Source organism: Acanthochromis polyacanthus, chromosome 12 (assembly GCF_021347895.1).
Source record: "Acanthochromis polyacanthus isolate Apoly-LR-REF ecotype Palm Island chromosome 12, KAUST_Apoly_ChrSc, whole genome shotgun sequence".
NCBI classification, from domain to species: domain Eukaryota; kingdom Metazoa; phylum Chordata; class Actinopteri; family Pomacentridae; genus Acanthochromis; species Acanthochromis polyacanthus.
In genome coordinates, this window is record NC_067124.1 from 28,255,358 (window position 1) to 28,281,406 (window position 26,049).

Below are 26,049 nucleotides of genomic sequence, written 5' to 3' on the forward strand. Positions count from 1 at the left end.
AGAACAGTTGCTCCTTTTTATACTGTATAGAAGCTGGTTTTGGGGTGGTGTTTAAGACTGCTTCCTCTTTCTGTGTTTGACACCCCCATCTCACCTAATCATTGTGGTGGACATATGTAAATGAAGCTATGAGAAACATTTATGTGCCCTCTGTCAGAATGACAGTTGTCTATTTAATCCTCCTGTTGTCTTCATGTATAGGTTTTGGTGGTGTTTAGGAGGGCTTCCTCTTTCTATGTTAAGTTTTGACACCCCCATCTCACCTAATCATTGTGGTGGACGTATGTAAATGAAGCTATGAGAAACATTTATGCGCCCTCTGTCAGAATGACAGTTGTCACTTTAACCCTCCTTTTGTCTTCATGTACAGTATGGTCACCAAAAAATATTGTTTCCTTGTCTGAAAAAAATCAAAAAATTATGCAAATTTCTGAACTTTCAGGAGGAAAATTCCATCCATTCTCTTTTCAATGCTTTATCCTCACTAGGATCACGGGGGGTGCTGGAGTCTATCCCAGCTGACTTAGGTGAAGGCAGGGGGCACCCTGGACAGGTGACCAGTCTGTCGTAGACAATTTAGAGTTATCAATTAACCTCAGCATATTTCTGGACTGTGGGAGGAAGCCGGAGTACCCAGAGAAAACCCCCGCATGCACAGGGAGAACATGCAAACTCCATCCAGAAAGATCCCAGGCCCACCCCGGGATTTGAACCGGGGGTCTTCTTGCTGCGAGGTGAAAGTGCTAAGCACTCTTCCACTGTGCAGCCCCAAGAAAATTCCAGTAATTCCTTAAAAATTTCCCTTTAATTTTTTTTTTTTAGAAATCCCCCAAATTTGGCAAGAAAATTCTTGTAAATATTTTCAAAAAATGAGCAAAAAATCTTCCAAAAATATCTAAAGTGATTACATATATATCAGTAAAACGTCTAACATTTTCTTTGAGAATATTCACAAAAAATCAACAAATGTTCTTAAGAAACATTTTTAACATTTCTTTTTTCCATCAAAAAATGTTCAAAGATTTCCCCAAAAATGTTGAAAATGTGGACATCAGTAGTTTCACTGTGAAACTGTAGTTTTTTTTTCCACATTTTCATAATTTAAAACGGGTCAGTTTTGACCCGCAGGACAACACAAGGGTTAATGGGATGATGAAGCCACATGTTGCTTGTATTCTTTCACTTGTCATAGTCATCTATATGTGTTTTAAAGTTTATTACACATTTGAATCGATGTGAATTTTTGTCAGTTTGTTCAAATACCTCATGTGAACTACATCTATATCCTGTTATAGTTTTGTATTTGTGCCACAAAACCTCTTGTGAGTAAGGCTGGGGCAGATAGATAAGCCAACAAGAAGTTCCCTAACAATGACTAAGTCATTTTTGTGCAAAATCATTACCATACCTCAGTCGCCAAATTGGCTGATCAAAAAAGACTCATGTAAGGTTGCCACCAGGATTTACTGTAATTTATTATTATTCTGTTAGTATTTTTTGGACTGAGTGATTAATGTTTTAGCTTATGTAATTTTGTCCAACACAACTGACAAGAGCTCAAACTTTTGTCCAACGGCATGTTTAAAACCAAAGATATTCTGTTTTAACCTTGCCAGCAAGTTGATTTCTCACAATATTTGTAAGTTCACAAATCTCTCAAGAAACCCGCTCCCGCATTCACTGTTCGTACAGAGCCAAGTTGGCACGGGCCAATCACGCAGCAGTATTCGTGTGTGGGGCGGGATATCCGGGTGTGAAGATGACACCAAGCGCCAGTAGATCAAAACAAACATGGCAACGGAGGACAACGATCGTGTAGATGCTGCTATTAAGTCAGTTTTAGCTGAATCTCCTATCGCTTCTTTGAAGGAAGAACAACGAGAGGCGCTTTGCGCATTTCTGCATGGTAAAGATGTTTGTGCTTTTTTACCTATGGGTTTTGGTAAGAGTTTAATCTACCAATTGGCTCCCACGATTGGCTAAAAACAAACCTGTCAGAGGCGGGACATACTGTTGCATTGTCCAATCCGTGCCTCTTTCCTCCGAACGGATTTACATGGAGCGGTCCCAGATTGATATTGTGGAGTACTATCAAGTACTACACAATTATTAATCTGGCTATTGCCAGGTTAATTCTGTTTACAGTGACATAAAAGGAGACTGGAGTTTATATGTTAACTATAAGTGTTTAATTTGTTCTACATAGATTTTCCAGAAAGCAACTCAAACCGAAAATAGAGATGCAGCTTTTTTGAAAAAAAACTATGCTACCAAACTGTTTAGTACCTTGACCAAAGATACACTTAATCATTTTCACCTAGGATTCCTTTGAAATAATATTATGCAATGTCATTTTTTTCCTGCTTGCTTTTTAATGTTATTTATATTCACTACTTTTACATTTGTAATTATTTTACTAGAATTTATTTTGTCTTTTATTTTAATTATTATTATCATTATTACGGGCCGTAGTGGTTAGCACTTTCGCCTTGCAGCAAGAAGATCCCCGGTTCAAATCCCTGGGATCTTGACCATGGGATCTTTCTGCATGGAGTTTGCATGTTCTTCCTGAGCATGCGTGGGTTTTCTCTGGGTACTCCGGCTTCCTCCCACAGTCCAAAAATATGCTGAGGTTAATTGATTTTTCTAAATTGCCCGTAGGTGTGAATGTGATTGTGATTGTCTGTCTGTATATGTAGCCCTGTGACAGACTGGCGACCTGTCCAGGGTGTCCCCTGCCTTCGTCCGAGTCAGCTGGGATAGGCTCCAGCACCCCCTGCGACCCTAGTGAGGATAAAGTGGTGTATAGAGAATGGATGGATGGATTATAATTATTACTAGTTTTGTTAAAGCACTTTGAACTGCTTACTTTACATCAAATGTTCTCTACAAATTATTATCTGTTGTGTTTAGTTATACTTTGTGGTGGGAAGACGATTTTGTTCTCTTTTTTAATAGAAAATTGTCACTGTTGTTTTTATTATTTCTGAATAATTAGGTCGAAAATGGAAATATATATATATATATATATATATATATATATATATATATATATATATATATATATATATATATATATATATATATTTTTTTTTTTTTTTACTATAGTCTTTAATTCCTCACTGTTTTCCTCGTTTGTCTCTGTGCCATGTTGCAGAGCTTGTTGTTGTTCTTCATATGGCCACAGGGGGCAAAAATGGCGCTGTAGCGTCTGATGCAGCTCTACTCTTCTTCGCTTGTTGTATTTGACGTACTTCCCTTGTCGACTTCAGCGTGACTTCAACTAGGCTAGCAAAACAAGTATTGATGTGTGCTAAATAAGGTGATGTTTTTGGATAATAATGCCACAGACAAATGCTTTTTCATGGCTACGGAATTCTGTATGCATCCGTTAAGTGTTTTTACCGTCAGCTCGTGAGCTACACCTCCGGCTAACACCTCATTTGTAACTGGAGTTAGCTTAGTCGGCTAACTTACAGTCGCTGCTACTATCAACAGCAACGTTTTTTGAACGTTTTATAAAGCGGTAAGGGAAGTTGTTAAGTTTTTTCTAATGTAATAGAACGCTCTTATTCACATGTTTTCAATATAAAGACAAACTTAGACTGCGGCGAACTTAGAGTAACTCTTTTAGTGCATCATTATCTTAAAACAGCATACAGTAGTTTCTACAAACTTGGAAGTTTTAGTTGATTTGGACCTTACTGGTGTGACGAAGATGTGATAAAGCTGTGACAAATGTCCCCTTTAGAATTAAAAATTGACATATTTGAATATTTGTATTACTTAGTCTTTAGCATCATTGGGGTAATCTAGTCCAGATTTGGACATGTAAAAATGTTTAACATGATAAGTAAAATGAAGGTTTTACACATGTGACTATGGGTTTAACCCTTTGATGCGCAATGTGGGTCAGGAGATACCCATTTTCCATTGAATGTGGGTCACTTTTGAACCATGTTGTGCATCAAAGAGTTGGAATCTTGTTGTATTTTAACCAGAATTTCTCTCACATCAGTTACTGGATTTTTTCTAACTAAAGCATTGTTATAACCAGCTGGTTTGGATCTTCTTCCAGACGTATTTTGTATTTCAGAGGGATGGTGGTGTGGATTGCAAGCTAAATAACCCTTTATCAGCAATGGTCCATACAGAGTCCAATCCTATAGGATCTGAAAAGCACTCAAGTAATCTATCTGTTGAAGAAAAATAATAAATCAGATGAAACTGAAAATTAGTCTCTAATACCTTTGCTAATCAAGTAATTGTTTAGATCAGTTGTAACAAAGAAATGTGAAATACTTGATGGATTTTTAGTTTTCAAATTTGAGAATTTGTCTGGCATGTTGTTTCTAAAGTATTGTTTATAATATATATGCCTTTTGATTACCATTCTACAGTGTCCCATTTTGTTGTGTTTGTTAATATTGCCAGTGCTTTTGTCAATTCTCTGCTTTTCCACTGTTTGTTGTTCTGCTGTCATGTTAATTTCTCCACAGTGGGTCAAAGTCTTAGATCAACTACCTTTTTTGGATCAAATTGCTTTTTCTTTTATCAAATAAAATTGTTTGACATATGAACAACATTAATTATTCTTATTTTGCTTATTGTTCTTTCTTGGTCTGTAGAAATTGCAAAAGCACGTTTGCAGGTATGTGAGACTTATAAATAACTGAAACCGAGAATATTTTGCTCCTTTTTGAGCCTTGCTGGGTGGTTAAGTTTGGACTGAGACTTTTAAAAAAGTAATGGTGAATAAAATGATCTTTTCTGTGACTGCTTATACCTGCACTTGGATTAAACCATGTTTTCATGTTATATCTGCCTACCTCAATAGGCACCATGGCCAATCTAGAGCAGTGGGTGAATGACCGTCTCCATGACATCCTCGGGTTGAGTGACAGATATGTGTCTCAGTTCATGATCGGCACTGCACGGAAAGCATCGAGTCCTGAAGATTTTGTGACTCGTCTTGAGCAGACAGGAACGATAGACATTGACCAGAGCGTAACTGCATTTGCAAAGGAGCTCTTCGGCAAGGTACGTTCATGAAGTCCTAACCTGGTTCCCTGTGAGAAGTCGCAAAAACATATTTACATGAATTTGAGACTGTAGTTTTTAAAATAATTTTTCATTTTTGGAAGTTTGGTGGAAATCCTCTAATAGTGATGCACAACTGTCATAGATTCCACGCAAACAGATTGTTGAGAAACCATCCCGAGCTGTAGAACGACAAGCCATTGAAATGGAGAGGAAAAATCGGACGTACACGTTACTGGAGGACAGTGAGGATGACGAAGACACTGCGAGGGAGAAGCACAAATCGAAAAGAAAAACAAAGACAAGGAGAGAGGAAACAAGAGGAAGCACCTCAGGCAGAAGAAAGGGAGTGAGTCATCTAGTGAGGATGAAGCACCTAAAAGGTAAATCTATGTACTTTGCATATTTCCAAACATGTGTTGGTGTGGGTTTTAGGTTCTGTTTTTTTTTAATCGTTTCAAATCAGTTCCTGCATTATCCCTGAATTCATGCTCAGCTTATTATATGTCTAAAGGTTGTTGTGGTTTGTCTAGATGAGTGGTCATAGTAACCAGCAGAAAAGGCAACCTACGTTTGTAACTATTCGACATAGAGTAAAAAATGAAAATGTCCATAACATGATAAGTGATTTATTTTTTTTTAAATGCAAAGTTAAAAGCAACATGTTAATATTTGGAGTACCAAGGGAGTTTTTTTCCCCAATGTGCTGCAAAGCATTTCTATACAGCAGCATCTAAACATCGTCTGCACGGTTTAGTGTGCTCTTGAATTAAACCCTTTCTAACATTTTCCTGTGTTTTACTGCTGGTTCCAAGTCACATCATCCCAAACACCGCTACGTTCATACATTAACATATTTTAGCCCTTAATTGGCTTTAAGGTTAACTCCAGTTTAACTCTGCCTGCTGTGTTGTCCATTAATGTGTCTATTGCAGTTCTATACATCATGCTCACACTAAGCTCTCCTCCATTGTGGAGGTTTGAAGAAAAGGAGAAGTCACACAAAACATCTACACCTTTCTATAGAAGCTAATTTTGACATAAATGGTTTTAAATGTTTTCAGTCTGACTGATGGGAAACACAGAAATTAACCACCTTGAAATGCGCATTTTGCTAACTGCTGACTTCAGTACCTGGGGCATTTCAGACTAATAATTGTTGATATAAATACTCATATAACTCACTGCTGCTATAAAGTGATTTTAATGCGCTCCATTCCTGTGAATGCACAACTGCTTTGTATCTTGTCCCTGCAACTCTGCTTTGAGATTTAGCAAATTATTCTTCACCACCGCAGAGGTATATGTTTAGTGCCATTTGTTTGTATTTAAGCAGGATTACACAAGAACTACCGAGCTGAATTCCATCAAACTTTGTGCGTGTCCAGTTAAATCCCTGTGTGGATGTGGATTACTTTGTGAATTTTGAATTAGGACATCGGCCTTGTTGGAGGGCTGTAGTTTCTGAGTGCCTTTCTGGTTAATTAAAAAAAATAACAACAGCAGTAAACTATATTTGGCATTATGGTTTTTAAACTTTGCAGTTAATCTTCAGTTCACATTCATACTGAGTTGTGAGTGGGGATCTGTATGAATCATTGATCAACTGCAGTCGACCACCAGTAATAAAATGGTCGAATTAGCTCCACGTTTTACACGGAAGAAGCAACTTGATGTATTTTTCTTAAATATTAGGGATAATTTGGGCCAAAGAGACAACAAGTCTGTGAAGAAGGAAGAGGAGGAAGAGGAAGAATGGGAGAAGGAAGAGAGAGAGCGACTGCAAGATATTGAGGAGAGGGATGCGTTTGCCCAAAGAGTGAGACAAAAAGACAAAGACAAGACGCGCAACATAGCTGAGAGGACTGACAAGAAGGTGGGAAACAAATGAATACAACAGGACACATACATTCTTTTTCAAGGATGACCCACTATGTGATGCAAGGTCACAATTTATCTTGTGGTTTGATATTGTCCAGGCTTATGAGGAAGCCCAGAAGAGACTGAAGATGGCTGAAGATGATCAGAAGAACATGGTAGGCGCTTGAACATAACCTTCTGTCACTGTCACATGTGGACTTATATAGTACCATCTGTTGATCTGTGCAATAATTTTAACTCTTTCTCTGTGTAGTTGCCAGAGTTGAGAAAGCGCTCTCGCTGGGAATATCTAAAGAAGAGGGAGGCGGAGAAACTGGAGGATCTGGAAGCAGAGATCATTGATGAGGAGTACCTGTTCTCTACAGACGAGCTGACTGAGAGGGAGAAAAGGGATTTGGAATACAAACGCACCCTTCGGGATCTGGCTAAAGATTACAAAAGGGCTGGGGCGAAGGAACAAGAGGAGAGGAAGAACCGATACTACATGCCAGAAGAGAAGAGAAGCAAGGTAGGAACGAGGGATGTAGCATGCTGACACAAGATGAAGAAAGTAAAGTAAGTTTGATTAAATTAGCTCTTTTCCATCTGTCCCCACTCACCAGGAAGTGCCTCAGAGGGACCTGGAATTGGAGGAAACTCCCATGGAGCTGGGAGGAGAGCAGGGCCGTTGGGAGGAGGAGAGACTGAAGACAGCCTCCCTCAGCTTTGGTGCCAAGAAGGAGCGTGAACAAGGGATGAGGCAGGAGCAGGAGAAGTACCAGCTGATCCTTGAGGAGGACGAGATGATCGACTTTGTCAGCACTGCCATCACCATGAAAGGAACGCGGACAGAGAAGGTGGGGTTCATTAGGCAGTTTATACCTTTGACTTTACGTCTAAACACAGCTTTCAATCTGTAAGGTCAAATTCTCTTTTCTAAGGTCCTGAATCTGCCTGCCACTAAGTATAATGTTGGTTCATCAGAGTCTGTACAGATGTTCGGGATACCACAATAAGCTTATTGTGTGTACAGAGAAAGTTGCAGAACATACAGTAAAATACTCAAGTTATGGAATTGTATCTGTCAGGTTCACAGATTAACAGATTATTATTTACAACCCTCTTAACCCAAAACAGCAGTTTTTGGGTCTTTTGGCTCTGTGCGTTAACTCTTGAAAGATGCCTGACCTTGCAGAATCATGGTGATCAAGTATATTTTTTTGCTCCATCTCTTATCTCCTTCCTGGTCTGTGGAAATACAGAATGCAGTTTACCAGAAATTCTCTTTAAATACCCTCTCAGTTGCGCAAAGGAGTGCAGAATTGATCAAGTAAGTATTTGCCCTGTCTCTTATCATCTCCTGTCAGGTCTGTGGAAATACAAAAAAAAAAAGCGCACTTCACCAGAAATTCTCCTTAAATGACCTGTCAGTTGTGCAAAGGAGTGCAGAGTTGTTTTTTTTAAAAATGAGACATACAGTGCCTTGCGAAAGTATTCGGCCCCCTTGAACTTTTCAACCTTTCGCCACATTTCAGGCTTCAAACATAAAGATATAAAATTTTAATTTTTGTCAAGAATCAGCAACAATTGGGACACAATCGTGAAGTGGAATGAAATTTATTGGATATTTTATACTTTTTTAACAAATAAAAAACTGAAAAGTGGGGCGTGCAATATTATTCGGCCCCTTTACTTTCAGCGCAGCAAACTCACTCCAGAAGTTCAGTGAGGATCTCTGAATGATCCAATGTTGTCCTAAATGACTGATGATGATAAATAGAATCCACCTGTGTGTAATCAAGTCTCAGTATAAATGCACCTGCTCTGTGATAGTCTCAGAGTTCTGGTTAAAGTGCAGAGAGCATCATGAAGACCAAGGAACACACCAGGCAGGTCCGAGATACTGTTGTGGAGAAGTTTAAAGCCGGATTTGGATACAAAAAGATTTCCCAAGCTTTAAACATCTGAAGGAGCACTGTGCAAGCAATCATATTGAAATGGAAGGAGTATCAGACCACTGCAAATCACAGCTGTAATTGCAGCAAAAGGTGGCGCTACAAAGTATTAATGTAAGGGGGCCGAATAATATTGCACACCCCACTTTTCAGGTTTTTATTTGTTAAAAAAGTTTAAATCTCCAATAAATTTTGTTCCACTTCACGATTGTGTCCCACTTGTTGTTGATTCTTGACAAAAAAATTAAAATTTTATATCTTTATGTTTGAAGCCTGAAATGTGGCGAAAGGTTGAAAAGTTCAAGGGGGCCGAATACTTTCACAAGGCACTGTATATATCATAAATTGATAAAATAACATGAGTTTTAAGCTTCAATTTAATTCATTTTTCCTGACTTAACCATCCATCCATCTAAATAAAATAAAATAAATCCATCTACTATTTATTTTACTATTTTACTACTTTTAAATAGTAGTATTTAAAAGTAGTAGTATTTTATTTACTACATCTACTATTTTACTATTTCCCCACGACCCTCATTAGGGTCGTGGGGGCGGGGCTAGGGTCTGTCCCAGCAGACATAGAGTGAGGGCAGGGGACACCCTGGACAGATTGCCAGTCTATCACAGGACGACACAGAGAGACAAACAAGCACACTCACATTTACACCTACGGACAATTTAGAATTGCCAGTTAACCTCAGCATGTTTTTGGACTGTGGAAGGAAGCCAGAGAAGCCCCACGCATGCACAGGGAGAACATGCAGACTCCACACAGAAATATGCTAGGCCCAGGCTGGGACTCAAACTAGAATTGTTTTCAACCCTGTCAGCGTATCTTAGGCTACAGAGGGTTGTTTAAGTTTTTTTTAAGAGAATGGGAATTATAAGAAGAAAAAAAGGGGGGAAATTCAGCTCCATATATCAATTAAAAATTCGTCACTTTTGTAAATAAACAAAATACAAAAGCAGAGTGCAGACAGACATAACAGAGCACAAATATGGAAAAACAAAAACATCACAATCGAAAAATGTTTTTTAAGCAAACAAGTATTGTTTTCAGAGACCACAAGGAAAGGAAATACCTAATTTTCTCCAGACCTAAAGACATCTGTAGGGCTTTAATCCCGTGTATGAACAGTGAAGAGGCTGGTGATTTCTAATTCCTAAGAATAACCACAACCACTGCCCCTCACTGGCATCCAGTGAGGTTAAGTTTGCTTGCAAAACCCAAATTTCATGTGTTGTATCTCATTGGACTCTGCCTTTCCAGAATGTTGCCATGAGACGGCAAGGCCACAATTGATGACCTTAAGAGTTCAGGGTCAGTGTTGCACATTATAGGAACAGAACGAAAAGGCTTCACTCTGACCTATTTTTGGCCTTGGAACGGTGAACATGGTGAAGTGCAACAGCAAATATGTGCATTACTCTGTTTTTGTAATGATGTGTAGAAGCAGAGGTAGGATCATCACAGCTATGTCTTGCTATGTATCTGTCTTACCTGTATGTGTTAGTATGATGAGTTATTGTAGGAAATCCTCCCCATGTATACCTTTTGTATGAGTGGCCAACCATTTATCGATCACATTTAGCCCGTGTGTCCATATCCATCATATCCTATAGTGAGGAAAAAACTAACTACCCCTTCCAAATGACACTGAAAATTCTAATTACCTTTTCTTGTGATATGTTGTATTCAGGATCAGGATACGCCGGCTTTGTCACAGGCAGAGTTAAAGAAACAGTCCATGCAGGAGGTCCGACGCAGCCTGCCCATCTTCCCCTACAGAGAAGACCTGCTGGCTGCCATCCACGAGCATCAGATCCTGGTCATTGAAGGGGAGACAGGCTCAGGAAAGACCACCCAGATCCCACAGTACCTCCTGGAAGATGTGAGTGCAGAAACTAACATGAAAAGTGTATATATTAAACATGCTGTACTCGCCTAAAATCTGCTTTAGAATTTGCTGCCAGAGAACATGACTGCACTTTAATAACATTTTTAAGTTGATCCTCAGTGATTTATTAGGGTTTGTAGATTAACATTCCTCTTTCCTCCCTCTTATCCTGTGGTAATTTGGTCCTTTGTTGACATGATTTCTAAGTTTAAAAACAATCTGATTTAATTCAAGTGACTCATACAACAGTTGAAGCAAAAAATTTGCTTTGAAAAATTTGTGTATCTGCTTTTTTGCAGAAGGTCAGATGGATAAATTGAAACTGCTTTCTTACTTATGTACAGTAAATATAAATACAGCAAGCATCCAGGTTCAGGTGGGCACAAAGATTTAAAACTGGGGAAAACTGCTAACAAGGCTAAGTTTAAAGTAAGGCGGGTCAATACGCTTTTACCTGGCCAAATTCTCAATGAGTGAACAATCTCCAGTGTTACTTTACTGAGGCGAAAAGCTCAACATCAGCACCCTTCTGGGATTAATCCATTGCTTTTGACAGCAGGAGAAGGAAAAGAAAACCTGTGAACACCTCTAAACTGGCCTAACCTAATAGAATAAGTAAGACTGCTAGGTCTAACTTATATATTGTTTATGAGATGTTTATTTGAAAGTTGCTCCAAACTGACTGACAGCATGTCAAGGAAGTCATCAATCATGGCTGCATTTTGATTGACAACACAGACGAGTATCACCTTTGCAACCAACAGGTTGTGTATCACAACTGAACAACCGCCATGTCAGATCATCTTAAAAACAACAGCTAACTTGTCTGTACTGTATTTCTAATATTGTAATAGTTCTTGTGGAGGACCCCCAGTAGATGTAGTTCCATTTTCAGAAATCACATAAGTATGGGCTCATCTGCTGTGAGTCTGTTATCATTTCAGCATAAAATAAATAGGCTTCAATTATTTTATGTGCTACAAATACAATAAAAATGTTTGTTTGCAACTCATTTAGGCTATAAAACTAGCAGGTGGAGTGCATTCAGTGCACTGTGGGACATTTAAGTCATCCACAGATTATGTGCAGATTTCTCAACTAATTCTTAATCATTTTCTGAAATTGATTAGAACCCAAGTATTAAAGCAAAACAATCTGCCTACAAGCATCTCTACAGGTATTTCTTGACCTTCTGACATCTCTGCTGGTTGATGGCAAGACTTCAAAGAATTTCTGTTTGTGGTCAAGAAATAGTTCAGTGCATGATGTACACACCCTGTCAAAAGTTTTGAGACGGGTTCTCATTCAAATGAATGAGAACCCATCTCAAAACTTTTGACAGGGTGTGTATACACTCAACAAAAATATAAATGCAACACTTTGGTTTTTGCTCCCATTTTTTATGAGATAAACTCAGAGATCTAAAACTTTTTCACATACTCAATATCACCATTTCTCTCAAATATTCAGTCCCTCCAGGTATTCGCGATGTTGCGATTGTGCGAATTCACGCAAAATCAACCAATCTCCGCAAATTTTTCGCGGGCTTGCAAATTTGTCCAATCACCGCAACTTTCCTGCAATTTTGGCCCACCTCCCGTGAGTTCCACCAATCATAGCAGCTCCCAGTGCAAACCTAATGCACGTACGTCACCGAATTCACTTCCTTGTTTATGGTTTGAAGATGCAGACATGTGTGATACTAATGTTTCTCATTTACCAACAAAAATTACTGCTGAAGACCGTGATAAACAAGTAATTCACTGATGTTCTTCACCAAAGTGGAGCTAAACTGTTTTACACCCGTCCAATATTGTGGTGGAATACAAAAAAAGGAAAAAAATCATCCATTGATACACACTTTAAAAAAAAAACACGAAACATATTAGAACGGCTGAAATGAGCGGACAACAGAACAGACAAATTACTATGATGGAAACTGTTGCAGCACTGACAGAATGAGGTAAATTTGATTAATTATTCCACCAGAGAACACGATAGAGTTATGTGACAGTCAGTGTGTGTGAATCTTTCCTCTGTTACCCACATCACTCAAAAACGGACTCAGCGATTTGAATGATATTTTCAGGATCGGTCAGAAGTGACACAAGGACCGAATGATTAGATTTCGGCAGTGATACGGCTTAAAGTTTGGATCTACGGATTTGTTAAGGATTCATAGCGGCACAGCGTCTGATAGCAGCACGGTAACCATGGCAACAACCTACCTCAGCGGCCTGCTGACGATCACATGGTTGTGATCCTACAACAAATCTACCACTGTGGACGTATCGGAAATGACACAAGGAACAACTGATTAAATTGTGGGGGTGTTTCTGAGTCCCATCAATTCCTGTCGCCCGCTACATATTTAGGTCACGCGATTTGGTATGTACACATACAGAACACACACCTGCCTTGGTGGAGGACTGCGCTCACTTCTTGTTAATTGACGTGACAAGCCGTGAGCGTGTGTGTGAACAAGTGTGTGCCAGGAAGTGAAATTAACTTTTTAAGCCATTGACAGATATGTCCAAATATGATTAATTCAATAGTAAATTATCAATTTGTGCTGCAAATACCAACCAGGTCATATTAAACCAGTATCTGGCTGCTGCTAATGTCCCATCATGGTGTGCCAGCTTTTGTGGAAATGGGTTGGAACGCTAAATAATTAATTTCGGAATAGATATTGTCAATTACAGTGTTGAAACATGTTCTACAAGCTGGAAAAATGCAGCTTTTTAGCAGTTGTCATTGTCTCCCACAATTTCATCACAACAAATAAGCTTAAAACATCGCAACTTTTATCGCAATTTTTAAGAAAAGCTGCCGCGAATTCAGGCATTTTCGGCCGCAACAATCACGAAAAACGCCCGCGAAATCCTGGAGGGACTGAATATTGTTCACAAATCTGTCTAAATCTGTGATAGTGAGCACTTCTCCTTTGCTGAGATAATCCATCCCACCTCACAGGTGTACCATATCAAGATGCTGATTAGACACCATGATTAGTGCACAGGTGTGCCTTAGACTGCCCACAATAAAAGGCCACTCTGAAAGGTGCAGTTTTGTTTTATTCTGGGGAGTCCACTCATCTTCATTGGCTGTGCGAAGTTGTCGGATATTGGCGGGAACTGGTACACGCTGGCTGTGTCCGAAATGGCATACTAACGTACTACATACTACATTCTCAATGAGTATATACTGTATACTACGTACTATAAGTATGATTAGAAGGCCAACCGTTCACACTGTAGTATACTACTATGTTTCCCATAATGCATTTCAAACCTCCGACGACAAAAACCGGAAGTACGGCTATCAAATATCTCTGCTGAATGCCGGCTTCAGGTCGATTTTCTAACAAACAGTTGCATACTTAATGTGGCAATTTCAAGCCGGCACTCCTCATGCAGTTATTAGCCAGATTATGTGAATCGTTTCAATTGTAGCTGCAGGCTACTGGAGGTAGCTGCTACTTGTTCTCTATGCAAAGCGAGGTGTTGCAACTAGCTGCTAGCATTCAGTAGCACGTTGTGAGGCGTCTGACAAATTTAAAACGTTGGTCAGAAAACGCCCATTTCTCAAATCTGTGGGGTGATTAGGATGACTACTTAACCACATAAAATAAAATAAAAATCGCCCCGGTCCGGCCACATATCCCACGGAGGCTTCAATTTTGGTGGGTACCTCGCAAAGCATTATGGGGCGGTTGAGTATGACTAGTGTGGTCACCGCGCATACTTAAAAAAATTTTCCGGAAATAGTATACATCCGGGTATTTCTCCCGTACTCAATCTTTTCATACTATCTAATGTGAACGCACTACATACTTATTTTGACGTCACACTTAGTATGAGTAGTACGTTAGTATGCGATTTCGGACACAGCCGCTGTCGTATACGCCGATCCAGAGCATCCCAAACTTGCTCAATGGGTGACATGTCCAGTGAGTATGCTGGCCATGCAAGAACTGGGATGTTTTCAGCTTCCAACAATTGTGTACAGATCCTAGCAACATGCATTATCCTGCTGCAACATGAGGTAACGTTCTTGGATGTATGGCACAACAATGGGCCTCAGGATCTCGTCACGGTATCTCTGTGCATTCAAAATGCCATCAGTGAAATGCACCTGTGTTCTTTGTCTAAGACACACCTGTGCACTAATCATGGTGTCTAATCAGCATCTTGATATGGCACACCTGTGAGGTGGGATGCATTATCTCAGCAAAGGAGAAGTGCTCACTATCACAGATTTAGACAGATTTGTGAACAATATTTGAGAGAAATGGTGATATTGTGTATGTGGAAAAAGTTTTAGATCTTTGAGTTCATCTCATAAAAATGGGATAAAAAACAAAAGTGTTGCGTTTATATTTTTGTTGAGTGTATGTCCCAAAATGTTATGTTGTCACTTTAATGTTGACTATAGCTTGCTTAGACAACTGGTGCCAGCAAAATGTGTTTATTTTACTGAGTTTTCAGAGTTATTGTCTCAAAAAATCTCTGCAAACGAAATCTAAACAGCCTGCACAGCAATATAAAACCAGTTTTAACTCTTGAACCTCTTGTTTCTCTGTTCAGGGCTACACTAAAGGAGGCATGAAGATCGGATGCACGCAGCCTCGCAGAGTGGCAGCCATGTCAGTGGCAGCCAGAGTGGCAGAGGAAATGAGCGTCAAGCTTGGTAATGAGGTGAGTTTGGCACATTTACGATGTAGTTTAAGAACTGTGAACATAGTAAAATTCAGTGTTTTCGTATTAACTGTGTTGCTTTGTCCAGGTGGGTTACAGTATTCGTTTTGAGGACTGCACATCAGAGAGAACTGTGCTCAAGTACATGACGGATGGCATGCTGCTCCGGGAGTTTCTCACAGAACCCGATCTGGCCAGCTACAGGTAACAGAAGAAGAGAATCAGTAATCATTGCGTCAGCGTCAGCTTGAAATTTGTGCTTTTGCATTGCTTGTGCTGAAAGCATTTACAGAGGACATCAGCAACATGAAGCACCCAGAAAACATAGAAACAACTAAAACATCACTTAAAAGAAAAATAAGTTGAACAAGAAGTTTTACCAAACTTGGACCGCTCAGTGACAAAGATGACCCCTGTGACCTTGAAAATGAGGTCAAGGTCACCAAATGTGAACTTGACCTGTGTCTTATTATGGTACACCTGTGTACCAAATATGGTGAGGCTACATCAATATTTTGTCGAGTTATCGCGCGGAAACCAAATTGTTACAGACAAACAAGCAAGCAAGCAAGCAAGCAAGCAAGCAAGCAAGACCTTGCTTGCTTTTATTGCTGAAAACAATACCTTCCGGCAAGGTTGATGCTAGAGTTACGGACCCGTACCCGTAGCATCTGTACTAGAGGTACGGACGTGTTAAGGTCACTGAAGAGCTGGCGATGGTTAACTACTATTTGCTGCACATTACAGGCAGTTTATATGAATGACTTTGACGGCGAACATTGTATAATTTAACCAAAAATACACCGTCTCCTCTCACACTTTACGTAGACAATGTAGTTTTTACGCTTTTAGATGCCGTGTCTAAATTGTTTGAAGTCCAGTTCCTATTAATTAGTTTACCGCGTTCAGTGGTGGAAGCGGCTGACGAACTCCATTGCAAATGTTCCCATTTAATTTCGGACGCTAATTTACAAGATAAAATTAAGGATGTCGAATATGAAACAAACACTCGTGAATGGTGAGGAGCAGCTCTTTAATTCGGCATGAATTAAAAAAACCCACAAACTCGATTTACTGTGATATTGTGAGATTTGTTTGTGGTGATGTAAATTAGCCATTCAACAGAGTCCGCTAACATTAAAGTGACTGTGACAGGGTCTGTGTTGACAGACGCAGAAAATACGTCAGGGTTTTGTTTAGGTTGTTAATATGTAATAGTCTGTCGCTACTTTTGAAGGTAAAAAAAATACTTATAGTTTGCTGGCTGTTAGTTCCGCCATTCATTCCGCAGATTCACCTCGAATCACGGAAGCGCCTTCATCAGCGTCGCCGGCTCATTAATATTTATGTCCGTCGGATTACCAGCCAATCACGAAGCGCGTTCATCAGCCGGCTCATTAATATTTATGTACGGCTCATTAATATTTATGTTAAGGGAAAGTGCCGTATCCGTAGGCCACAGGCTACGGGTACGGGTCCGTATCTGTAGACACTACCTTCCGGCAAACGCAGTTTTGCCGGGCGGTAACAATGCATCACGTGTTAAGAACCTAGTATGGCATAGAAAAAAATCAATGGAATGGGGTATTGTTAATGAGGTAACAAACTGAGTTTCTGTTGGGAATATTCTTTATCGGTTCAAATAATTAATGGCCATCCTGATTAATTATGTTTTATAAACATTGTCTTAATGTGCCAGTCTCTGAAGTGACATTCTAATATGAATTTAACAGTGAACAGTTTTTGCTTCTTTTTAGACACATTTCTCTTTTTTTGCTGTATTTAGCATAAATTTGATACTATCTAACTGTTTGTGAGTTGTGTAACACAGTATTGCCAAAGCAATGCCATTTTGCAAGCTTAATTAATGCAAGTTTCTCAATGTTACACACGCAGATTAAAACCAGTGATAAAATGCAAACCGATTGCTTATCAATTTCCAAATCCACAGAGATATAGTGTGCTTAGATACTGAGAAAATTATAATTATATATAACATTTTAATTAATTTTAGCACAAGTTTTTGACAACAGAAGTTCATTATATTTTCTTTGAAAATTTGTGGTTTAACTTTTTCTCCCCATTCTTTTTTACTCAGTGCACCTTGACGTTTGCAGGTCAAATTGTATTTATTGAGAATGCCCTTGAATCCGTATTTTTATCAGTTGAATCAGATTTGGCTGTTCACCCCTTTTTGGCCTTAATACGTTGGGCTACTGAGGTTTTCCTGCATTGTAGAATTTTTGGCACCTTAAAGACATTTTAGGCAATTCCCCAAAATGCTTAGAATTGAGAATAAAAAAATTCTGTTAATTTTAAAAAGCAAAGTTTTGTCGATTGTGATTTCACTTACTCATGCATAATTTTAAAAAAAAGAGTTCAGAAAGTAGCTAGAAATGGCAGAAAAATTCTGATGTTTTTAATTAAACACTGAATAATTATGCCTTGTCACCCACAAAAGGTGCATTCTAAACACCATGAACATTTAAAAAGCTGTTACAATGAAACTGAGGCCTGTTCAGACACTTTATGGCTTATTACAGTAACTTAATCTCTCTGTTGGATGCACTTCACAGTGGCTGCAGCTACATGCAGCATTGCTTCTTTTGCACACCAGAGGCTATCAGTTCCCACAACGCTGGACTTATGTCACTCACAGGTTACCCAGAAAGCCACATTCCTCAAAAACAAAGAATTGGTAGCAGTAATAGCAGTGTTCCGAGAGCGACCGCGGGATAGCGGATTAGCGCTCATCTGTCCGCGGATTGCTCTCCCACAACCTATACGTGGATTCAAACTTTTAGCCGTATCACTGCCGAACTCTAATCACTTGGTCCTTGTGTCATTTCTGACCGACCCTGAAAACTTCATTCAAATCCCTGAGTCCGTTTTGAGTGATGTAGGTAACAAGGAAATGATTCACACATGCTGATCGTCACATAACTCCACCGTGGCTCTCAGCGGCGAGACCGAGATGCCCCGTCTGCCACAGTTGTTCACGGAGCGCGTTGCCCACTCAGGCGGTGGTCGACCCTCCGGACGACATGGACATTTCTCTCCACTCTTTGGTGGAATAATTAATCTAATTCACCTCATTCTTTCAGTGCTCTAACGGATCTAGATGCAACAGTTTCCATCATGGTGATTTGTCTGGTCTGTTGTCCGCTCATTTCAGCCGTTCTAATATGTTTCGTGTTTTTTTTTTTTTAAAAGTGTGTATCAATCGATGATTTTTTTTTTTCTTTTTTTGTATTCCACCACAATATTGCACGGTTGTAAAACAGTTTAGCTCCGCTTTGGTGAAGAACATCAGTGAATTAATTGTTTATCATGGTCTTCAGCAGTAATTTTTATTGGTAAATGAGAGACATTAGTATCACACATAGACATAATAGAGTTGACGCTGCTTGGGGTGCTGCGCAGCGAGAAATACGGCCGCCATCTTGGTCCGGTCACCCATCCACTCAGCTCTGTTTGACAGCGCATTTAATCCATCTTAACACTGAATATTAAACTGATTTTCACGCGTTTTTTTATTTTTATTTTTTTTACTGCAAACGTCATACATGTAGCTATGATACAGGACAAATGGTTCGGCGCATTTTAATATTCATAGCGGGATTAACAGTAATAGAATATTCTGATATTAAGCTCGACTGTAGACAGGTATTTTGCAAACACTGTAAACTCACACACACTAATATATGTTAGAGAAGCAGATAATGGCAGTAAAGTCAATTATTTTAATAATTTGAAGAGACAATATATGATTACGCTATATATACATATATAAACAAAATACTGACTAATGAACACATATTTCAGAATACAGGAGAAATGCTGCCCAATTTTTTTCATGTCTGGACTTAGAAAATATTGTGGGTGCTACCCATATAGATCTAATTTGTGTTCTGATCTGCTGTATAATAATCAATGACTTTTTGTTTTCAGAGCTAGCAGTCACTCAGCCAGTCTATGATCCCGTAGTTAAGGTCTCACACATAGTCATTAAATTAAGTTAATTAATATTTTCCCAAAACCAAACATACAGAAAGATGCACATCTATACTAAACATGCAGTTATGTTACAAGCCAGACAGCATACTACAGAGGTTTACTAAGAGACCAGACACACATACTACTGGTGAACGTGCAGTTTGCATGAAAATTGTGTACTTAAAACTCACATTTTGATGAAATGTACTTAAATACACAAATCACATGACAAAAGCAAGTGCAAGAAAAATGTTAAATTACACAAATAAAATGCACCAGAGGCCACCAAATACCACTAAAAAAAAATCAAAATTTTCGTGGGGGGGCATGCCCCCAACCCCCCTACATTTTACACACCTTCGGCACACTTCATCACGCTGCGTGCCACGCCATTACACAAAGGTGGTGCAGGCTACTTTATTTCTAGTGCAGGCTACTAATACTTCTTGGGAACACTCTGTAATAGCATTACTCACTGCAAGTTTCCACCTCTCTCTCATCAGTTGACCATGAACTGAACACATGTTGGCCTGTGGCTGTACATATTAAAAAGTCAGAATTGAGTCTGGGATCTTTGATCGATGCTTTCATGCACCAGCCTTCAGGTGCATTTATTTCCATTTTTGATTTTTGACATCCCTGTGTCTTCTATCAGCTGCCCTTAAACTCCCCACAGGTTGATGCTCAAATTAATGAGTTCATTTCTAAACCTGTGCCCAAACTTCCCCTCTCCCTTTGCTCTCTGTCTCTCTTTCCTTGCAGTGTGATCATCATAGACGAAGCCCATGAGCGAACACTCCACACTGACATCCTCTTTGGTCTGATTAAAGACATCGCCAGGTTCAGATCAGACCTAAAGGTGCTGGTCGCAAGCGCCACTCTGGATACCGAGCGTTTCTCCTGCTTCTTTGATGATGCTCCTGTTTTCAGGATTCCTGGCAGGAGATTCCCAGTCGATATTTATTACACCAAAGTAAGAATGTTATTTATATTACATGGTTGATATTTAAAACGGTTTATTTTTTGGATGACAGCTGCTGTTTGATGGAAAAAAGAACATTCTGAATATAAAATCTGTCTTCATCCTGAATACTTAAAAAGAAAATAGCACTCAAACTGAGAGAATAATAAGTATAACAAGTTGACAGATGTCGTCTGTGTGGGCCACCAAGCCTCAAACCGCAGAAAGAAATAAAGACTTCAAAAGAGTCTCAAAATCCAGCTGCAGTGTTGATGCAAGTTTCTTTGTGTTGTGTTTTCAAGGCTCCAGAGGCAGACTACCTGGAAGCATGTGTGGTGTCAGTGCTACAGATCCACGTCACGCAGCCTCCTGGAGACATTCTGGTCTTCCTCACTGGACAGGTATTGGTTTCATCAAACATGGTATTCTTCTGGTAGATTTATTGCCCCCCAGGGCTCCAGACTAACTTTTTCCATTGACAACACTGGAAACTAGCACTGTTCCCAGTTTGTAGCATCGACACATGATTTAGTCAACAACCAATAACATCCACCATCGCATAATTTCGCAGTGTAAATGCAGTCAGGTTCTTTTTGGCTGTGGTTGTCCATTCCATATGAATTGTACTTTACATTTTTCTTTGATCTAGCAACATTTACTATTAAGAACAAGGAAAAGTATTTGGGAAAGGACATAGGATGTTCTTTCTTTGTTTTTTTGACCATTCTATAGTTATTTATCACTCTAATAGACTAAATGTTAGAACTTCAGGTGCATTTCTAAAAAAAAAAACAGAATGAATGTGAGCCTTGCTAGAACTAAAGGAAAGATCTGTGTCAGCTTTATTATTAAAATGCAGATTTATCCTGATACGTTTAATATGTGCTTCCAACCTTTTTTTGAGAAAATTGGAGAGCATTTATCCTAGTAAATAAAAAATGGATACATGAATAGTTAGCAAACGCTCCAAACGCCCAATCTGTGAAATCTAGTGCATTCCAGCACAGTATTTGTACCTTTACAGAGCTTCTACATTTTAAGTTGTTGATTGGAATGGTGGTCCACTGTGGGATGCTGCTACTGACCTTCCACCAGCCCTCTGCTTCCAATTCCCTTTTTCCACGAGTCAACTCTGCATCGCCTTCAATATACTGTTATGCTAACTTACATACTGTTTGAATTTTACTGCTAGCTATATATGGAGTATGTTTAATGTCAGAGCCGTACATCATAAGAGTAAACTATGAGTCAGTTTTCAATGTTAGCTTATACTTTGTCTGTGTCACATATCCTGTCATGCATGTATTCAAATGTGTGTTGTGTTTTCCTTGCTTTCTCACCCCTCCTTCTTCTCCCATCCCTCCCCCTTGCCCTCTTCTGTCCTTCTCAACCCGCCCGGCCAGCAGGCAGATGGGTCCCCCCTATTTAGAGCCGGGTTCTGCTCGAGGTTTCTTCCCTGTTAAAAGGGTGTTTTTCCTTGCCACTGTCGCCTTTGGGCTTGCTCTGGGGGTCAGGCATATGGGTTCTGTAAAGCGTCTTGAGACGATTTGACTGTAATTGACGCTATATAAATAAAATTGAATTGAATTGAATTGAATGGTGGTAGTTTTGCTTCATGTTTGTGGTTGAGGTTGTAGTGGGTGATGCTGGACTGCATTGCATTGAAAAAAAAATAAATTAAAGTTTAATGTTTAAACATGTATGATAATATATTTATTACTATGCATCCTTCCAACTTTTTGCTGGCTGCAAAAATGTAAAATTTATAAACTTTGTAAAAGAAGAATTAATGCCAGAAGTTTCGTACTGGGCTCTATAGTGTGTAATTGGTGATATGGATAAAATAGCAACACTGTCCATCCACATACGATGTCTATACAAAATGAGGTGTGTAAAAATGCAGTGTACTGGAGAAATACCTAGTTACTGTGTACACATGTAAAAATGTTTCCTGTGTTTGAAACCAAATGAACTGAAATGCAGAGTAAAGTATATCGCTCATCATGCATCCCTCGTCTTGCTGCACATTTGTCTTGCAGGAGGAGATTGAAGCATGTTGTGAGCTGCTCCAGGAGAGATGCAGGCGGCTCGGATCCAAGATTGCTGAGCTCCTGGTTCTTCCCATCTATGCCAACCTGCCGTCTGACATGCAGGCGAAGATCTTCAATCCTACTCCACCTGGAGCACGAAAGGTGAGAGTGTCTCATTTCTGGGAAGCTGTTATTGTTTCCGAATGCGGTTACAGGACTAATATTTCAAATTGGCAAACTGAAAATAGTTCATATATTATGACATCAAATAATTTGTTTGAGACACTGAAAATGAAGACTTTAGCTCTTTGTAATCTGTTGTTCATTGGTTGTGTCAGTCTTCTTATATTTCTCCAGATTACGAGAACTATCCATGCAGCACTAAGTGTTTGTAACTTGAGAGATTTATTATTCACACTCTGACAGATAAACACCTTGTTTTGATGATTTCAACCCACCTGTATTCTTTTTGTTTACCAGCTAGATTAAGTGTTATCCACATGTAGATAGAAACCTTTTTAACACGTAGCTTTTTCTTTTTGTTTTGGCCTTTTGTCCAAATGAAAATTCAGGTTTTTGTTCACTGAAAACACTTTCCAGAAAACCTCCAGAATGACGGGGAGTTTTCGACTTGTGTCAGCAGTTATCTGCTTTATTTGCATGAGGCAGTGGTGGACTTGACAAAAACAGCGCTACTGCTGTCAAGATTTTATGCATGTTTAGACATAAATGTATGGTTACTCTTCCACTGTATTAACTAACAGAGATGTCAGAATCAGTTCAAACATAGGATTCCCTAATTACTCGATGCAAAATTGGCCTCAACGTCTACGAGAACCAGTAGTAGATTTTTTCTTTCAGGCTTCTGATTGGCCAACAAGCTTTAAGGTTAGATTTATATTTCTGCCTTTTCATGTGGACATTGATTTTATTTTTTTTTACAGTGAAAGTGGAAAAATCGAATATCAATCCAGCTTACATATGGACTAGGCCTTTGTCTTCATTGTGCTTTGTTTAAGGGATACTTTCTCACTTTATCCCCTGTTGATGCGTCTTCTCTTCCTGTCAATTAAAGGTGGTGGTAGCTACCAATATCGCAGAAACCTCACTGACCATAGATGGCATCATTTACGTCATTGACCCTGGTTTCTGCAAACAGAAGAGCTACAACGCCCGCACAGGCATGGAGTCGCTGATTGTTACACCCTGCTCACGGGTAACTGCCTTTTCTTAATGTTTAACAAGTAGAAAGTCAATGTTATGTTGTAATATTTTCCAAGAGTCTTTGAAAGCACTTGATTAATTTTCATTTCCACAAAGATTTTGAGTGTGATGTCATACATACAACTGCATATGCTCTAAAAGAGCCAGTTCAAAGCAGAAGAGTAGTTGCGTGCCTTTATTTGGTCTTTAGATAAATGACCAGTCTTCGAGCTTTTACCTCCAGAAAGAATTCACATAGCATACATGCACTCACACATGCCCAAATAGGCATTTCAAGTTCATTCCATCTCTTGTTTTCCCATTAAACTTTGTCTCATATACTTATTCCACTTAAAAACTGAAATGTTCAAGCAAGAAACATGAAACAGTAGAATCATAGTTTGAATGTATTTTAATCCTTTGCATCCTGGGGGTCTCTGTACACCCATTAAGGTTTTTGGGTGTGGACTTTCAACGAAGAAGCAGAAAATGATTTACATTGATGCAGCAGTTGTGTGCTTAACTTCTGCGCCATAAACCTCTTGGTAGAATTGCAGCTGAGAATTTTGAATGCATTTTCATATCGGTGTCACTTGCTCGTTGTTGTATGGCTGTTGTATACTGTGCTCTCAAATTAAAAGTTCAAAAGAAGAAGGTAAATAGGGTTCTTTCAGTTCTTCCTCTGACCTCGAGATGGCGACACAGACGTTATCTTTCAAAATTCTCTAGTGTTTCTGATCCACAGAGTTCAAAGTTTTTCATTTTGGCCTCACAGGGGTGAAGCTGACTGAATGAATTTTGAGATGTGTTTTTTTTTTTCAGATGGAAATTTCATGCAATAGCCTCAGGCAGAGTTTAATTAAGTTTCTCTCCCTCTCCTTCTGTTTCTCTCGCTCACGCTCTATTTCTCTCTTTCATATTCAAATTTTCTCTTTTATATAATCTAAAAATGTTTATCCATCCAATCTTACAGTGTAGGTGATACTGGATATAACTGAATACATTTCTAGGAAGAGTTTTTTAAAATTTTTTTTACACTTGCACTAAATGCGTCTGCAGCTGATTTTTTCAAAGACAAAACCTAATCCAGACACTGAGTCTCCGTGTTCAGAGGTATGTAAGATTTAAATAGTGTGATTAATGTTCTGTAAATACTGTTCGTGTGCACTTCCTAGTGTTTGTTAGTGTTGAATCTTAAAATGTGTTGAATCTGGAGAGCTGACTGAGTAGCCACTGAAACCTCCAAATTTTCCTCCAAGCCTCATCTAGAGGACAATGAATGGCTGAATCAACTTTTAAACAAAAGATATTTGGGGCAGCGGAAGAAACTTTAATGAGGGACTATACCGTGTCTTTCCACAGAAACTGCAGGTCACTGAATAAGGCTTTAGTAAATAGTTCATTTTTGTATTAGTTGGCAAAAAGTGCAATGCAGTTCTACTTTTGAAATGCTGTTTGTGTAATTTCTGTCATGAATAACAGGTTTCCAGCAAACAATTTAGTCATAATCAACCAAATGAATCCTGTTTCTGGGTTTTTAACCTCTTCCTGAGGGGTTGTTGTTCCAAATATTCCTTCTGTCTTTCTTTTTATTCACATAACAAATGATTTATAAATTAAAAAAAATAGTTTCTTTTCAAACACCAAACTCATCTGCAGACGACATCTGTACTGTACAAAGACTAATGTGCGAGTGTGTTGTTTTATTGTTGCAGCTGTGAGTGTGTGACCCGCTCTTATTGTATGTTTGTGTTTCTTTCTCAGGCTTCAGCCAACCAGAGAGCAGGACGTGCAGGCAGAGTGGCTGCTGGGAAATGTTTCCGACTTTACACGGCCTGGGCTTTTAAACACGAGATGGAGGAAACCACTGTGCCTGAGATTCAGAGGACCAACTTGGGAAATGTAGTCCTGCTTTTAAAAAGTCTAGGTGAGAGGAGGAAAATAGATATCATTAAAATGATGTAATTGATAGCATGCATGTGGTCCAAAAAGCTATTACTTTTTCTTGCAGGTATTAATGACCTCATTCATTTTGACTTCATGGACCCTCCTCCTCATGAGACTCTGGTCTTGGCCCTGGAGCAGCTCTACGCCCTGGGAGCCCTAAACCACCTGGGAGAGCTCACAAAGGTGCAAACTAAGGACCAGTGTTTTCATTCTATTTTATAGCAACAAGTTATTAAATGACAGTGTGAGCTAGGTGAGAAACATCACCTGAGTCTGCAGCTCCTTTTGGCTTTATCTGGCTTTATGGTCACTTTGAGCTCATTGTTTGTATGTCTGGCTTGGCGCTGTTTTGTTTTACCCTCACCTCTCTTGTGTTGTCATTTTTAAACTTCAGTATTCATATATTTTCAGCAACAAAACCTGTAACGTAATGGAAAATTTATCAGTTTGGGAGCT

The 26,049-nt window shown here is 39.2% G+C and overlaps 1 protein-coding gene across 1 annotated transcript in view; it reads left to right on the forward strand.

Annotated features, from left to right (window-relative positions):
- The first annotated feature begins 3,251 nt into the window (after positions 1-3,251).
- dhx16 (DEAH (Asp-Glu-Ala-His) box polypeptide 16) overlaps positions 3,252-26,049 on the forward strand; it is a 33,927-nt gene continuing 11,129 nt past the window's right edge. The window contains 17 exon segments of the mRNA XM_051956985.1: positions 3,252-3,322; positions 4,838-5,040; positions 5,186-5,323; positions 5,326-5,423; positions 6,736-6,916; positions 7,020-7,076; positions 7,175-7,429; positions 7,524-7,757; positions 10,559-10,750; positions 15,346-15,456; positions 15,545-15,660; positions 20,215-20,425; positions 20,716-20,814; positions 22,453-22,605; positions 23,519-23,659; positions 25,411-25,573; positions 25,658-25,776. Coding sequence (XP_051812945.1) covers positions 4,843-5,040; positions 5,186-5,323; positions 5,326-5,423; positions 6,736-6,916; positions 7,020-7,076; positions 7,175-7,429; positions 7,524-7,757; positions 10,559-10,750; positions 15,346-15,456; positions 15,545-15,660; positions 20,215-20,425; positions 20,716-20,814; positions 22,453-22,605; positions 23,519-23,659; positions 25,411-25,573; positions 25,658-25,776 — 2,466 coding nt within the window. The 5' untranslated portion in view covers positions 3,252-3,322; positions 4,838-4,842.